Here is an 18434-nt window from a genome sequence, read left to right as displayed (position 1 = left end):
CCTCCCGTCCATGGTACACTGAATCTTGTGGTGAGGCAGTTGCCCTGAAACAACTTGCCTTTGCCTCTTGGAAGGCTAATCCAACTGAAGGAAATCTCAGTTCCTTCCACCAAGCTCGGAACAAGTGTGTGTCTACCCTCAGGAGTGCCAGGAAGCACTATCTCTCCTCACTCAAGAATGAACTCTCAAACCTGTCTCCTTCCTCCAAATCCTGGTGGCGTCTGGTCAAATCCGTTTCTGGTGTTTGTTCCCCCTCCATCCCCTCCCTTACCTCAAATGGCCACACAGTTGACATCGCACGTGACAAAGCCGAATGCCTCAACTCTGTGTTCGCCTCGAAATCCTTAGTCCCAAACCCATCTCTCTCTGTTCCCACCTTTCCCAGTCGAACCCAAATGCTCCTGGACTCTGTGTCCTTCTCTCCTGATAAGGTGGAGGAGTTTTTGTCAAACCTCGACTCTGATTCTGCAACTGGACCAGACGGCATCAGCCCACGGGTCCTAAAATCCTGCTCTGCCGCTCTATCTCACCCTCTCTCTGTTCTTTTCACCCTATCTTTTGCTCAAGGTCATCTGCCAGCATCCTGGAAATCAGCTAACATTACCGCTTTACACAAAAAAGGTGCAAAAACAGATCCTTGCAACTACAGACCAATCAGCCTGCTCCCAATTATCAGCAAAGTCATGGAATCCATCATTGCTTCGGATATGAAATCTTTCCTCTTCTCCAATGGCTTGATCTCTGATCATCAATTTGGTTTCAGACCAGGTCACTCTACTCTGGACATGCTGCTTCTGCTGTCTCAACAATGGATGGAGGTCCTGAATGCCAAACAGGAAATCAGAGCTGTCTCCCTTGACATATCAAGGGCCTTTGATACGGTCTGGCACCCAGCTCTGCTCACCAAACTCTCCTCCTATGGTATCCATGGAAATCTCCATGCATGGCTTGCGGACTTCCTCTCTGGTCGTAGTCAACGTGTGGCCCTGAATGGATTTCTCTCATCTCCCCTTCCTGTTCAGGCTGGAGTTCCCCAAGGAAGTGTGCTGGGCACTGTGCTTTTTCTGGTCTTTATCAATGATCTCTCTGACTCTCTGGAAAATCCTCTCTATCTCTTTGCTGATGACTCCACTCTCTGCCGCTCCATTCCTCTTCCCTCAGATAGGCAGTCTGCAGCCTCCTCACTCTCTGAAGACCTGGACAAAATCACAGACTGGTCAAACAAGTGGAACATGTCTTTCAATCCTGCCAAATCTCACTCTCTTACTATGTCTCTCCGAAAAGATCGACTGGACAACCCTCCCATCTACTTTCTCAACAATCCTCTCCAAGAAGTTCTGTCACTCAAGCTTTTGGGTCTCACTATCTGCCATGATCTTTCTTGGGAAAACCACATTTCCAAGCTGGCCTCCAAAGCCAGTCGCCGACTGGGCATCCTCCGTCGTGCGAAGTCCTTCCTCGGCACACCTGAGCTCCTCACCACATACAAGGCTTTCATCCGCAGCTCAATGGAATACTGTTCTCCCCTATGGGCTGGTGCTCCTGCCTCACACCTGGCTCGGCTTCACGCTGTTGAATCCAAAGCTTTCAAAATCATTGGAATCTCCCGCGATGAAGCTATCTCTGAGGGCCTTTCACTCACTCACCGCAGGCAGGTAGGTGGTCTTTCTGTCTTCTACCGACTCCTCTCCGGCCTTGCTCCCCCAGCTCTCTCCGTGCTCTGTCCCCCAAATATTCCTACAGGTCGCACAAGATCTGCCAGCAACCCTCTGATGGTTAAACTGCCGAAATCTCGGCTCTCTGCTCACCTTCACTCTTTCATTCCTCTTTTCTCCCGCCTGTGGAACAAACTCCCACACTCCCTTCAATCCCTCTCCTCCCTCCAGGTCTTTAAAACAGCTGTTCACCACCATCTCTTATCTTCCCCCATCCATAACCTTGATCTTTTCTACCCCCACTAATTCACCCCAGATCCACCTTGTTTGAAATTCCAACTTATTTCCTGGAAATCCTGGCAGTGTCCATATGTTTATACCTCTCCCACCCCCCCCCCCCTTCACATGCCTCCCCCCCTTCACATGCCTCCCCCCTTCACATGCCTCCCCCCAAAGCCCTCTCCCTCCCACAGATCTCTCGATGTCTCCATGTCTCTCGGTCCCTGCTCTCAAATGTTGTGTTTGTGTCCTTCCCCCTCTCTCCCCATCTTGTCTACCGCTCCCGATGTTATTTGTTTTATGTGTCTGTTTGTCTTTCTGTGTGATTAATTTTCGCTCTTTCACGAGCCTCGATCTTGTATTCAAAAAAAAAAAAAAAAAAAAAAAAAAAAAAAAAAAACTTTTGCAAATATGTGTACACTACCAGTCAAAAGTTTTAGAACACCTCAATTTTTCCAGTTTTTATTGAAATTTATGCAGTTTAATGTCTCAATGTACTCTGAAATTAAGCATAGAACAAATAAACAATTGGAGATAAAAAGAAATCATAGAATCATTTTGTTTAACAAAATTTAATTTAAATTTTTGACTCAGCAAAGTAGCCACCTTTTGCAGATATAACCGCCGAACACATTCGTGGCATTCTTTCTACAATGGAAATCAAATATTGTTCGGGAAGTTCTTCCCAACACTGTTGCAGAAGTTCCCACAAATATGTTGCACTTGTAGGTTGCTTTGCTTTCACCCTTCTGTCCAGTTCATCCCAAACCAGCTCGATGGGGTTTAAGTCTGGAGACTGTGCTGGCCATTCCATGATTTGAAGCCTACCTTCTTGTTCTTTTCCTCGAAGGTAGTTTTGACATAGCCTGGAGGTGTGTTTAGGGTCATTATCTTGCTGTAGGATGAACCTCTGACCAACTAGGCGTATACCAGAGGGTATTGCATGGCGCTGCAAAATGCTGTGGTAGCCCTTTTGGTTCAGGGTGCCAGTCACTCTGTGCAAGTCGCCGACTCTGGATCCAGCAAAAGAGCCCCAGACCATCACGTTTCCTCCTCCATGTTTGACAGTTGGTGTCACACACTGAGGAACCATCCTTTCGCCGACTCGACAGCGTACAAAAACTCTGCGTGATGAACCAAAGATTTCAAATTTTGATTCATCGGTCCAGGCAAGCCTCTTTTTCTTATTTTGCCATCTCAAACAATGGCTTTCCTACTGCCACTCGACCTGTCAAACCTGCAGCTTGAAGTCTTCTCTTCACAGTTGAAACTGAGACTTGCTTACTTCGACCAGTGTTAAGCTGTGCTTGAAGCTGTTGTCCTGTGAGCCGCCTATCACACAAGCTGTTGGCTCTCAGAAACTTGTCTTCTGATTCTGTTGTGGCTTTGGGTCTGCCAGACCTCTTCCTGTCAGAGTTTCCTCCAGTTTCCAATATACTACTTCCTGCAGTGCAATATTGTCCAAACAATGCTTCAGAGAGTGTAATAACAGTCTGTTCCAATACTGCTTTAATACAGACACGGGGTTTGTAATCAAGTAATCAGCAGAGGTTGGGACCGGTAGTGTATGCAATGATGAAATATGAACGATCAAGATGAAATATGAACGATCAACGATCAAGATGAACGATCAAGTTTTGAACAGTGATATTTGATGTGTATTTCACTTTTTTCCCCACAAGGTAGTGTGTGTGTGTGTGTGTATATATATATATATATATATATATATATATATATATATATATATATATATATATATATATATATATATATATATATATATATATATATATATATATATACAGACTTGGCATTTAATGTGGAATTTTTTTTTTTTTCTTGACTTGGGTTTACTTTCTTAACTCAGTATATCAATCTGGTGAGTTTCTCTTACACTTTGGTGATTTATTTGTTAAAAGAACCATGTCACTGATTGTCTGTCGCAGCAAGAAGTCAACAACAGGATTATATCACATGTGGCGTGGCAAAATGTACGGACAGGTGCATTTGATGATTGGCTTCACAGTCGGGTATACAAGGGTTGTTGCGTTCTGTATTAGTGGAAAACAACTGCTGCACGTCTCCAAAAGTTATTGCCGCTTCCTCTGGAGATGGTCCGTCAACTCGACAATGCTTTTTGTCATGGAGTGGTGGCTTTACGAAATTAAGGCATGAAACCGTGCTATCGCTCGGCAGTATGGCATCACTCAAGGTCAGGTGTCAAAGATCCTTAAACAAAATGCTCAGAGGGGTGTCCCTACTCCAATACCGAGGCCAGGACGTCCCCGCAGAACCACAAGGAGGGATGATTGCCAGCTGCACCGGTTAGTCCGCAATGGCCGTACAAAGTCAGCTAATCGGCTTAGGGCTGAGTGGCAGCAACTGACAAATGTGCCTGTATCCAGAAGGCTAGTCAACCAACGACTGGTTCAAGCAGGCTATCGTGCCAGGCGTCCCCTGAGAAAGCCACGCCTGACCAGACAACACCTCCAGCGCCGATTGCAGTGGGCCAGAGAGCACCGTCAATGGCAGCCAGGACACTGGAATCACGCGATCTTCAGTGACGAGTCTAGATTTCTGGTCTATCGTCAAGATGGCCGCGTCCGAGTGCGCAGACAAGTGCATGAAGCCTACAACAAAGATTGTATAGTGCCAAGAGTCCAAGCTGGAGGTGGTGGGGTGACTGTTTGGGCTGCTTTTCATGCAGGGGGCAAAACTGACCTGGTTGTTCTGAATGGAAACCTGAACCAGTTCAAGTACAGGGCCATTCTGGAAGAAACATTGCTTCCATTTGCTCGTGCAGCCTTTCGAGGAAACTTTGTCTTCCAAGATGACAATGTACGGCCTCATCGTGCTCGCATGATCCAACACTTTCTTGCTGACCGTGGTGTCGTGCATATGGAGTGGCCTGCCATTTCCCCGGATATGAATCCAATAGAGAACTTGTGGGCAGAATTAACGCATCAAATCGACCACTTGGACCAGCAGCCGACCTCTGTGCGTGAATTGCAGCAGGCTATTGTCACTGCATGGCAAGCGATTCCTGTCCAAACCTTGGCAAATCTCGTGAACAGCATGTCACGTGTATGTGCTCTCCTGAATGCTCGTGGGGGTTACACGAAGTACTGAACTGTAATTTTACTGTCCGTAATCCCAGTCGTAATTTAACTTTTGTTTTTGTTAAAACAAATTTTTGACTAATGTGCAAAATAAAGAGATACTTCTGGAAAACGTACAGAAGTTTAACACAGTACTGTCCATGAATTGAGTTCGATATCAGTTTACATCACTTTCAAGGATCAATTTATTTGTTTCGAAATGTCAAATGTGGTTTTTGTTTCTTTTAAAGGTCACATTAACAAAATCTAGAATAATTTCAACATAATTCCAATGAACTTTTGGTTCTAAGACATCTTGAAAAGTAAGTGCACCCCCACAAAAAAAATATTCCATATTAAATGCCAAGTCTGTAAATATGAGTGAGCCAATTGCAGAGGCAGCTTTGCAAGCCCAAGCCATGGTGCTACCTCCACCATGCGAAACGGGATGATGCTGAGGACCTCGACTGAGGACCCGGTCAGTGCAGCACACTTGTGACCAGGTGTGTTTTGAACATATATATATATATATATATATATATATATATATATATATATATATATATATATATATATACTGTATATATATCCAAATATATGTGCAGTTCTCCAGCTTTCAATGAGCGCAAGTAATGACGTCACTGCCATGTACATACGCTCTGCCTGTCAAGCTCTCAAGAGAACTCTCTGAGAGTGCAGAATTTTGATCTTAGTTCAGATACTGTCATAAGTGTATGTAAAACTCACAGTTACCGACCTGGTTTCGCCCTTTTGGAGGGAAGCTGGAGAACTGCACATATATTTGGATTGGTTTGCTCCCGGCTGCATCCAGGGGATTCCATATAATGAGTGGATACCAGAGGTAATGTGCCATGTGGCAGATGGAACTTATCGCTCCCATTAAGGTACAGCATAGCTGGATGGGATACCTTAATGGCGGTTCACCACTGATGGTATGAAATCGCATAGTGACTGGTATATAACCGAAAGGTTTTCAGAGTCATAAGTGTATGCAGTACTCACTGCGTTGCCCTGATGAGCCCCAAAAGGGCGAAACCAGGTCGGTAACTGTGAGTTTTACATACACTTATGACAGTATCTGAACTAAGATCAAAATTCTGCTCTGTCAGAGGGTTCTCTTGAGAGCTTGACAGGCAGAGCGTCTGCCATGTCAGCAGCCTACTCGTATCTGCCACGTCAGTCAACTCACATCAGCAACAAAGGCTCATGTAAAAATTGTATGCTTTGCAATGAAAACAAGTACAATCACAAACACTTTTTTAAATCAAGCACAAAGTCCTTGGATTAAAAAGCAACACTCACCTTCTTTAAAGATCCGATTTATACCCTTCGCCCTGTTGACAGTGCTGCCCTTGTCTCCCTCCAAGTATGGAAAAAATTCTAGCCTGGTAAGTCCACATGAAATCATGTGAGCCAAAAAAGCGTACTGGAAACTCTCCAAGCTGGTGCTTGAGAGTTTGAATATTCAGTGGCAGTGCACGTGGGTTGTATATCTCTGCTGGCCACCACCTAGAGAGACAAAGGTACAATTCACATTGTAAAAAAATTATATTATTAACTTAACTTATTAATTAAATAACTATAGAGAAACAAACATTCCTGTAATACTTTTAAAATCAAAATCTCTCTGCTAAATATTCACCAGCATTTATAATAAATACACAAAATAAAGTATGTTGGACTCGCACAGTATCATTAAAAAAAAATCCAACCCGTGTCCGAAGGAAGTGGTTCAGTCTGGCATTTTTTATATGAAATAGACAAAGCCGAGAAACGAACAAGTCCCATTAAAATTACCCTTCAGATCCCGTTACAATCAACCTTTAGAATTAATCTTTGGAATGACCCTTTATAACCCATGAGGATTAAGCACGGTGGGTTAGAAAGGTTCGACTTCATTTTTGACGGATGGATGGACATAGCCAAATATTGAAGCAGCTTCACCACTTGAAATATACTAATTTGGTATAAACATTCTTGGACGAAAATAAGAAAGCAAAAATATAAGGGCATTACGGCATTGCATACCTGTAGCTCCCGACTTTCACCCAAACAATATCTCGATAATGTGGCTTCTTTCCTGCTTTGCAGTCGTTGCAGAACCAGCTTCCCTCGGGCATGTCCATTGCAAGACACTCAGCGTGAAAGGCAGCGGGACATGCCTCACAGCATAGAAGTTTACCACCTGTACATACATTCAAATGAGCAACACGGCAAAGTGCCACACTTTTCGATATATTGACACCTTGGGTACCTCACCAGCAGGAAAAAAAGAAAGAAAGAAAGAAAGAAATAAAGACAGAAATATAAGAAAGACAAACCATCTCCAGCACACACACACATCTCCAGCACACATACACACATCTCCAGCACACATACACACATCTCCAGCACACACACACACACACATCTCCACACACATCTCCAGCAGTTTCCTGTTTAGAATGATTTACAATTTTGTTTGACTGCCCAACTGACAGACAAACTGATGCAATTGTTTTATAGTCAGATTCACTATGTTTTTTCGTTCAAAATTTTGGTAGATTAGCAAAACTATACATTTCTGGAATACTCAGAGCATGAGGAATCCAAAAATTAATGTTTGCATTTGCATAGACACCTTTGCGAAAATGACACTCAGGACAGTGATGAAGATCTGTAAAAGCATATTCCTGAACGGTGTAGACCTAGTAGATCCTGTGTATAGGACTTATAGTTCAATCTGATACTAACAAGGCTGCTTTCTTGCTTTATAAACCCATACCTATAACTTCAAAGGACTTGCAATATCATGTATTATGTAATACAGTTATATCACAAATATAAAGACAATGGTTTTCAATTACCTTTGTTTGTTGCTTTTCTATAATCCTGAGCACTATTTTGAGGCCTTTATTGGATTCCTTAACCCAGAAAACATAGGATTAGCATATTTAATTAAGTCTCTAGGTTGACTAGAAGCCGAGATCGCGCAAAATATGTATTTTATGGCGGCCATTTTGAAAATCCAAAATGGCGGCCATGCAGGTGTCTGTGCAAATGCCAACATTGATTTTCGGATTCTCCATGCTCTGATGATTCCAAAAATGTACAGGTTTGCTAATCTCCCAAAATTCTGAACGAAATTATATTTGTTAACATAGTGAACCTGACTCTTCATCACTGTCCTGAGTGTCATTTTCGCAAAGGTGTCTATGCAAATGCAAACATTAATTTTTGGATTCCTCATGCTCTGAGTATTCCAGAAATGTATAGTTTTGCTAATCTACCAAAATTTTGAACGAAATTATATTTGTTAACATAGTGAACCTGACTATTACCACGAGTGCTCAGGCAACTCAATCTCAACTGAACCAACAAAGCCTCACTGAAAAATACAATAAATAAATACAAAACAAATCTATATATAAAAGGAGCTGAGTTTCTCCGTCCAACGCTTTAGATTAAAGAGTTTCTGCTGTCATATAATAATACAATTTGCATACGACGTGTGACTTTGCTACCAGCTCGGCCTTATTTGCATACGCCGTGTGATGTCTCAACTGAGTGACGCACGGTGGATTCGACATCCAATGAACACAGTATCATGGCTTTTAGATACATGCTCCAGCTAGGAAGACGCCTGAGCGATCGACCACCACATTCGTGTTGATACGACTCATCAGATGTATACCGAACAACCGGAGGACTGACGACTGTTATATTTCAGTAAAGGAAGAGGGGTCAGTGTGGTATTACTAACTTTATGCGACTGATATGTAACTGTTATCCCATATGGTTAACATTTTCAGACATATATCTTTTCAAAAAACATTACGATAATTTGCCACCCGAGGTGGTACCAATTGGTGAAATGTTGGGTCCGGGCCCATAGACTATACACCCAACCTGAAACGGCTGGCAAGAAACACGCTATTATCTCTATCCCTACATTCTGCCTTCAGATCACTTTATCTTACAGTTTTCTTCTCATACACCTCTTCCATGTTTTCTTGCTACATACTGATAACTCCACGAATATAACCTGCCTGGATAAAGCAAACCAAATCATAACATCAGGCTGCGGCCATGTCACGCAGATCTCCTCGAGAAACACCAGCTACGATCCTTGATCTGCCAACACCTCCCAGTCACTAACTGTTGCCATCACTCCTCCCACCTCTACTTATCCCAGCGTGGCCCTCTGGCACAAACACCAACAACAGTTCTTCACCACATTCATACTCCCATCCCTTCCCCTCCCTAAACTTCTGACACACCATCTCCAACACCAGCTTCAAAGCAAGATCATGGCACCCCACACCTCCTTGCCGCAAGTGCTAACTGGGTATGCACTGAACATATAGGGCAGCATCTCTCGACCTCCACACCAATGGCAGGTTATGAACTGTCCCAAACCCCACGTCCAAACGCTTACTGGTGAGGAAAGCATGTCATAGGCTGGCCAAAGCACCACGGGTTTGATGTCACAAATATTTTTCCGCCTCAATTTTCCTTAACCCCACTCCAACTTGTCCAAAATCCTTACTCACCTGCCCCACTCCCTTAACCAACCTCCTCTTTCACTTACATCATCCTCTTCACCATCTCCCTTTCTTCCCTTGTTAATGTCTCACTTCATTGAATCTGTTTGGTCCACCCAAAGCCTTTCCTCCCATACTGCATCCCCGCCACAAGCTTCTGCTGCTGAAACCTCTCCTCTATTTCGTCCATATCAGCTCTGGCCTCCCACTTCAAACTCGCCTTCTGCTCAGGGAGAGCATTCCTCACAGGTAAATATTCATTTATATTCCTCACATGTAAACATTTATTCACATAAAATTTTACCGTGAAGAATAATTTTCCTGAAGGAAAATTGTCCACGGAACGAATACATTTAATCTTAAATCTACTCCATTTAATAGCAAAAATATAATAATCTCAAAGCCTAGAAATAAATCCGCAAACACAAAATGAGAGATAGAACATATACTGACCTTGTGAGCAGACAAAACACCAGCTGACATTCACGTGCGAATTGCAGCCCTTCTGTGCCTCGACATGTTTGGGACAGATGATACTGTTGGAAGCAAGAATTGTGGTTCCTGCAGCCACGCATGAATCACCAGTGTGGTAGGCCACTGGACAGCGCACACAGCGCATTAAACGGCCTATTTTTTCCGCATAAAAGGGCCGGGAGGAAGAAGTAGTGAAGAGATCATCAGAATCAGTAAGAGTTGGAAAATTACAGGAGCATGGCTACATCTATTGGTGAAAAGGCTACATCATCAGAGCTACTGTATATCCAGTTGCTATAACCCTATATTAGCTTTGAGCACGATCTATATTAGTTTGTTCGCAAACTTTGAATAACAGGCGTGATGGCAACCATAGGAACCCGATGCATTAGATGGAACACTCCAGAGCTGAACCTTCTGCCAACTATTCTCAGAGAAACTGAAGATTTTGGAATGATCTTTGAGAAAATGCACTTAGACAAACATGTTTTGGACGAAGTTAGCTCTGTCATTGCATCTCTGGGTGCCGCAAATTTGAGCGGTCGAGACGGCATAATTTTGCCTAAGTACTGTTAAACTGAGGGTTTTTGGAAGTGCAAACAAGGCGATATGTGTTCTACAGTGTTCAAATACATAGTTCAATTGAAATAAAATAAAAGTTGAGAACTGTAGAAAAAAAAGAACATTGAATCGGAAGTTTTCTGCCACTGATACACCCTCTTTTATACCACCTTATTTAACATGTTAAATTAGTTATTGGTGCCTGTTGTTTGTGTCCTTTATGACATTCCTAAAAACAGCAAGTTTCCTGTTTGGAATGATTTACAATTTTGTTTGACTGTCCAACTGACAGACAAACTGATGCAATTGTTTTACCGCGAGTGCGTGTGCTCGCTTGGAATGAGATGCTGTACAATTTACCAAATTCAGAGCCAAAGTACAGCTAAGCCAGAGGTTAGTGTTCCGATTCATGTTCCAATTTGTGTTCTAGTGTTGCAAACATAAAATTCTATTGAAATGAAGTAGTTCCTCCATCATAGACATCTGTAAGATGAACAGTGTGAACCAATTGCGTAACCCCACTTGGTGCGGCATCCCAAAAATGGTGTTTTAAATAGCCAGTTGCCTCACCCTGTGTATCCCCGACCTATTTTCACCTTTGAACATATAGGTCGACAAATTAATTAATTTTTTTCATTAAAAAGGCACAAAATCTTTCAGCCAATTGTATTTACTACCCCAATCACACAAGTTTTGCAATGTTGCAGATTTTTTTTTTTCAAATACCCTTTTCTAATACACATAATTACAAATTCTTGCACACTTTCCTGACTATTGGTGGCAATGGCACAAATCAAAAATGCAGTAGATTACAATTTTCTTTGAAATTATCACCATTCAACTGTCCACACACATTCACTTTTTCAATGGATGGAAAGAAAAAAACAGCATAAAAAAGGGGAGTGAATAAACCACCTCTATTGGGCCGTTGGTTATCAGGACGTAAGATACGGCAGTTCAGGCAGACATGCAGTGGGCAACGGAACCCTCTGCCTTCAATAATGCAGCCATTGCATTTCAGCACGCAGTCTGGATGGTAAAACTTTCCACAGAGAGGTGCAAGGCAACGCTTTGTGTCACGTCCTGATATTTTGCAGACAAAGCAAGTGCGTAAACCTGTAAAACCGACGATCACAAAAAAGGAGACATGACATTGTAACAAGGTCGACATGAAGGTCAGAATGAGTGAAATATGGCAGACTATTAATACTTTGACTCAGGCAGGTATGTTATATTTCCCTTTGCCACTGACGGTGGATGGAGGTTATGTTTTCACCCCTGTCTGGTTGTTTGTTTGTGAACAAGATATCTCAAAATGTTGTGGACAGATTCGGACGAAATTTGGCAGAGATGTTGTGTATGTGACAAGGACGAAATGATTAGATTTTTGTGAAGAATTGGATCCGGCTACTATAATTTTAAAGTCATTATTCAACATTGGGAGATCGGGCCAAAATGATATACAGCAGGATATCTCAAAATGTTATGGACGGATTCGGACGAAACTTGGTGGACAGGTTGGGTGTGTAACAAGACCGATTCAATTAGATTTTGGTGAAGATCTGATTATGCATACGACAATTTGTTAATGTTCCAAGTGATTCTTGACCATTGAGTGATAGGGCCAAAAACGATGCATATTATGGCATGATATTTCAAAAAGTTGTAGACGGATTATAACAAAACTCCGTGGATGACTTGGTAAGGCAAGAAGAACAAGCCAATTAGATTTTGGTTCAATTCCAAATCCAGATCGCATCAGTGCCCTTGTTCTTAAATCCTGCTCTATCTGCCATATTTACTCTGTCCTTCTCCTTTGGCTGCCTCCCCTTTGCATGGAAGTAAGCAAACATTACTCCCATCCACAAGAAGTGTGCCAACCTACCAATTATAGACCAGTGAGCTTACTTCAAATTACAAGCAGTCATGGAATCTGGCATTGGTTCCAATGGCATGTCTTTCCTGTTATCGAACAACATAATCTCTGCCGCATACTTTTGGTCATGTAGCGGATAATGGGATTTCAACACAGTCTGGCATGCTGTTTTGCTTGCCAAACTCTGTCTGTGGCATAGGTCGCCTTCATTCTACGATTTTTTTTTGTCTTGTGCCTCAACAAGACAAATGACTCTCAGGTGCTCGAGAAAACCCCCTCTTCCTTTTTGTAGATGACTCCACATTATGTCACACATGCATCCCTCTGCTAGGCAGACAGCAGTTGCATCTCTCTGCTGCTGATTTGGAAATGATTATATTCTGGGCTGATAAATGGAATATGTCCTTCAATCCTGGAAAATTGATGAATTTTTTGATTTTGATGAATGTTACGGATTCGTCACTTCTGTTGTTGTGGTTTTCACCCAATTGACATATTTCTGATATTATGTACTATTATTATCTTCAAAAGGTTCATTGTTCATGAACAGTTATCAAAAGTTTAAAAGGTTAACTTTAAATGATACAGGAAACCGAACCGGAAGACGACGGTGGTGAAAAAGAAGAGGCGTGGCGAGCAAAGTCGGACAAGACGTGTGCCGTCGAGCTCTGTAGCGAGCGTGTCTAACGAAGGTCGCGAGGGAATTTTGAGTTCCTTGAAAGGACATCCTGCGAGAGGTATTATCGCGGGGATTGACAAATCTGCGTAGTCAGGTTTAGGCTGAGATTCCGATGAATCCTTGCCTGGTCGCATCGACTCAAGTAAGAGCCGTCGGCCATTTTGAACCTCGTGCTTCGTTCACCGACAAAGGTTTTGCTATGCGTCAGCTCTTCGCAACATCCTATCGTCTGTCGGGGATGTGTGTGTGCGACCGCTTCGTCTCCAATTACGTTGCGGTTTGCCGATTGAGCTGTGAACGTGCACGTCTGGATCGCGCCTTTGGGATTTCCCTTTCCGACGCCAGTTTGATACTGGTTGGACCACGTGACGGTCCACACTTTACCCCATCGCCTCATCACTACTCGCTGGAGCGAATCAACTTCGTCTTGGAGAAGGTTATAGAGACATTGAGGAGTGTCCTTTTTCACTCACTTGGAGCGCAGTGAGTTATCTGACTTTAGTTGATGGTACCATCATAAGATATATATAGAGTGCACTCTGGATTGCTATTGGTTATACCGTTATTCTTGTGTGTGATTTCTAATACTACATTTGTTCGTTTAAAATCATTGGTGTGGTTTCACTGTTGATTTCTAACACAGAATAACATATTTTTCTGCCTTGGCTCCTCTCGGGATTCGGAGGTACACCGTGACCAGGGGTTCGGGGAGGAACACGTAACAGAAATTGGGGGCTCGTCCAATTGACTCGTGGGCTCGAAATTGGGTCTTTATCCGGGATTAAATTCCCTAAATTTCGTCCGGGAAAGAATTCCCTAACATTCCCAGAATTCCCAAAATTGGAATTTTTCCAGCATTCCAAAATGTTTCAAAAAATTGAAAAAAATAGTGTGAAGGTTAACAGGTGTTAACGGATAGTCACCATGGTGTTTGACGCAGGAAAGTTTGCGGCGTCCCCTAGTGAGGCACAGTTCCAAGCATTAAAAAAATCGCACCTCTTGGTATTGGCCAGACATTTTAGCTTAGAGGTCCGAGCTAATATGAAGAAAGCAGAGATGCAGAGATTGGTGATATCTCTGGTGGGACAAGGAACATGGGAAGAGGTAGCCTTGGATTGGTTACCCGAGGAACAAGAAAATGTGGAGCTCCGGAAACTGGAGATGCAACTGCAGAGCCAGGAAAGGTTAGAAGAGAAAAAAGCAGAGGAAAGGAGAGTTGAAAGAGAATTCGAAGAAAGAAGAGAAAAGGAAAGAGCAAAACAGGAACGAGAACTCGAAGAAAGAAGAGAACAGGGAAAAGCAGAGGAGAGAAAAGCCGAAAGTGAGTTAAGGGAACGTGAAATGGCGCTTCAGTAGGAAATTAAAGTCAAGGAGCTGGATTTAATGAAAGAACTGGGAGAGGTACCATCCATGCCGACTGGTTCGACACCTAGTCAGAACACCTGGGATGTTGGCAGACATGTGAGGCTGGTTCCATTCTTCAATGAAAAGGAGGTACCCAATTTTTTTTTACACTTTGAGAAAGTGGCTCGAATGCTAAAATGGTCTGAGGAGTCCTGGACCATGTTAGTGCAAAGTGTTCTGGTGGGTAAAGCTCAAGATATTTATTCAGCTTTACCGATTGACCAATGTGCAGATTATGAGATAGTGAAGAAAGCCATTCTCAAAGCCTACGAATTGGTCCCTGAAGCTTACCGGCAAAAATTTCAGAATGCCAGGAAGAGAGAGAGTGAGACCCATGTGGAGTTTGCCAGAATGAAAGAAACCATGTTTGATCGGTGGTGTGATTCAAAAGGGGTCGGGAAAGACTTCGAACTATTGCGACAATTGATCCTGGTGGAGGAATTCCAACAGTGTGTCCACGAGGACATTAAAGTACATCTGGAGGAAAGGAAATTACCAAAGCTGTATGAGGCAGCAACCATGGCAGATGACTATGCTTTAACCCACAGGATGAGGTTCCACAAACCGAACTTCTCACCTAGACTTAGCCAGGGGAGTTATGGTACATCCGAGGCGGAGAACGAAAATTCATGGGGGCGGCCTCGAGATGACTATGAGGACAACTCTGATACCGCGACTTTTAGGGATCAGAAGACAACAGTTCCAAGGCAGACTTATCTTCCGGGGGGCTCGAGGCAGACCGCGAGTTTCTCCTCCGGGCCTACTTGCGCCTTTTGCAATAAACGTGGACACGTGAGGTCCCAATGTTATGCCCTGGAAAGGAACAATCAGGAGGGGAGTCAGACTAGTACAACTCCGAATGCCATGGCAAATGTGAGAAATCGCCCTCAAAAGGGTTACCAACCATTTATTTCAGAGGGGTTTGTGTCACTGGATGGAGACTCGACTAACCAGAGACCTGTTAGGGTATTGAGGGACACAGGAGCACATCAATCTTTAATGGTCGAAGGCATTTTGCCATTGTCAGAGGAGACGGCAACTGGTGATAGTGTTCGCTTACAGGGGATTGGTGGCTGTGTTAGAGCTCCACTTCATGTCATCCATTTGGCGTCTGATTTGGTGTCAGGACCAGTCACCGTAGGTTTACAAGCCACTCTTCCTGTAGAGGGAGTATCTTTTGTTATCGGTAATGATTTGGCCGGTGGTCAAGTTTCTGGTAACCCGATGGTTGTTAAAGAGCCCAGTAGGGAAAATAACACCACACCAGTCAGGGATGGTGGCAAATTTGGCAAGCTATTTGTAGGTGGACTGAACTTCAAAACAAAGGAGGAAGTTCTGACCTCTGTCTTCAGCAAATATGGACCGCTTTTGGAAGTGCGGCTGGTAAAAGACAGGGAAACGCAAAAGTCAAGAGGGTTTGGCTTTGTCACGTCTGAAAACACAAAGGACGCCAAAGAGGCAGAGAAGGATTGGAATTGGCAAGGATTTGGATGGTCAGACCATAGCCATAGAGAAGGCAGGCCGTAGTCGTCGAGGGGGCTACAGAAGAGGAAAACGTGGCGGTAGTTTTGGTGGTGGCTGCAGTCGATATTACTATGGAGGCTCCCAGAGTTACGGCAGCTCCCAAAGGAATGATTATCAGGGTAGTGGCCGAAAAGGAGACCGCTATTCACGTGACTACAGTGACAAGTGGTCCAACCGTGATTATTACGAAAGTTAGAAAGAGTTGAAGCACTGAATGCTGCGGAGCAGCCGAGCCAAAATTCCTACACGGATTAACCGGCGTCCATTGGCCACGTTCCTAAAGGCGTCAATGTAGTGAACTTTCCTGCACGGACTAACCGTGAACTCCACGTTCCTAAAGGCGTCCATGTAGTGAATACTTCCAGGCCTCACCACCCAACCCCCATGGAACCTGGCTTTCAGCTCGGCCTCCCGGGAAAAGTGCTATAGATTTGCTGGCCTTTGATCACAACCCCATAACCTTCATTCAAAAGAAACGAAAAGTAAAATCAGAGGGTGATGATGGAGTTTGGCTTTGCAGGAGTCCAACTGGGAAATTGAACATGTAAAGGGCAGGGACACGGTCGTTGCTGATGCTTTGTCCAGAGTGAATTAACTTTGGAAATCTCTGGGGGTTGTGTGAAATTTTGTCGCTTTATTTTTGGGAGATTGATAATAATTGTTGCTCACAGGAATTGATGATTTGGTTGTGAGTTTACTGTTGTTTGTTTAAAGGGTGTGCCTGCAAAGAAAGTTTTCGCTGTGTTCAAACTTTCTTTCTTGAGGGGGGGAAGTGTTGCGGATTCGTCACTTCCGTTGTTGTGGTTTTCACCCACTTGACATATTTCTGATATTATGTACTATTATTATCTTCAAAAGGTTTATTGTTCATGAACAGGTATCAAAAGTTAAAAAGGTTAACTTTAAATGATACAGGAAACTGAACCGGAAGACGACGGTGGTGAAGAAGAAGAGGCGGGGCGAGCAAAGTCAGACAAGACGCGTGACGTCGAGCTCTGTAGCGAGCGTTGTCTAACGAAGGTCGCGAGGGAATTTTGAGTTCCTTGAAATGATATCCTGCGAGAGGTATTATCGCGGGGATTGAGAAATCTGCGTAGTCAAGTTTAGGCTGAGATTCCGACGAATCCTTGCCTGGTCGCATCGACTCAAGTAAGAGCCGTCGGCCATTTTGAACCTCACGCTTCATTCACCGACAAAGGTTTTGCTACGCGTCAGCTCTTCTCAACATCCTATCGTCTGTCGGGGATGTGTGTGCGCGACCGCTTCGTCTCCAATTACGTTGCGGTTTGCTGATTGAGCTGTGAACGTGCACGTCTGGATAACGCCTTTGGGATTTCCCTTTACGACGCCAGTTTGCTACTGGTTGGACCACGTGACGGTCCACGCTTTACCCCATTGCCTCATCACTACTCGCTGGAGCGAATCAACTTCCCCTTGGAGAAGGTTATAGAGACATTGAGGAATGTCCTTTTTCACTCACTTGGAGCGCAGTGAGTTATCTGACTTTAGTTGATGGTACCATCATAAGATATATATAGAGTGCACTCTGGATTGCTATTGGTTGTACCGTTATTCTTGTGTGTGATTTTTAATACAACATTTGTTCATAGCAAAGGGTATGAATACTTATGTCAATGTGATATTTCACTTTTTTTCTTTTTAATAAATTTGCAAAACTTTCTAAAATCCTATTTTCTATTTATCATTATGGGGTATTGAGTGTAGATTGACGAGGGGAAAAATGAATTTACACGATTTCAGCATAAGGCTGCAACATAACAAAATGTGAAAAAAGTGAAGGGGTCTGAATACTTTCTGAATGCACTGTACATAAGTACATCATTTTGTTTCACGATGCGATCAAAGATGGCCGACTGGCGGCCATTTTGTTACTTAAAGGTGCCTCCAACCATTTATTGAACATGCATGATCCAATTTTGTTCATGCTTGGCACAAGCACAGCACATGACGGCATATACATGCGCCTCACTTTATTTTGCGATCTGATCAAATATGTCCGACTGGTAGATTGGCGGCCAATTTAGTTGTAAATAACCCGATATTGACCACGTCCTCACCATTTCTCACACGCATTTACCGATCTTGTTCAAACTTGGCACACAGATAATGAATTATGGGTTACATGCATGGGCAGACTGGCCATAGGGCATTTGGGCAATGCCCGGTGGGCTGGGACCGCTGAGTAAAAAATGGGCCACTGGGCTGGATAAAAAAACTGCTGAAAAACAATTTGTCACGGAAAACTTCTGCCTCCATCCCCGGGGATTCCCCGCTAAATATCAAAAGTTCAAAAGGCCGCGCCTGACGCCTCATTATAGC

At 43.5% G+C, this 18434-nt stretch overlaps 1 protein-coding gene and 1 long non-coding RNA gene across 2 annotated transcripts in view; one reads left to right on the top strand and one right to left on the bottom strand.

Annotated features, from left to right (window-relative positions):
* Positions 1–18434, bottom strand: part of NSD2 (nuclear receptor binding SET domain protein 2) — a 133854-nt gene that overhangs the window by 39051 nt on the left and 76369 nt on the right. The window contains 5 exon segments of the mRNA XM_068110271.2: positions 6356–6428; positions 6430–6562; positions 7082–7238; positions 10030–10203; positions 11527–11727. Of these exon segments, the coding sequence (XP_067966372.2) occupies positions 6356–6428; positions 6430–6562; positions 7082–7238; positions 10030–10203; positions 11527–11727 (738 nt within the window).
* LOC137423294 (uncharacterized) overlaps positions 9750–18434 on the top strand; it is a 46141-nt gene continuing 37456 nt past the window's right edge. Inside the window, exon 1 of the long non-coding RNA XR_010983673.2 lies at positions 9750–9825. This is a non-coding gene — a long non-coding RNA (uncharacterized LOC137423294). The remainder of the gene's footprint in view (positions 9826–18434) is intronic.

Source organism: Myxine glutinosa, chromosome 3 (assembly GCF_964187855.1).
Source record: "Myxine glutinosa chromosome 3, kmMyxGlut1.1, whole genome shotgun sequence".
NCBI lineage: Eukaryota > Metazoa > Chordata > Myxini > Myxiniformes > Myxinidae > Myxine > Myxine glutinosa.
The sequence above is the reverse complement of the archived record's forward strand: the minus strand, read 5'-3'. Positions and strand labels throughout refer to the sequence as shown.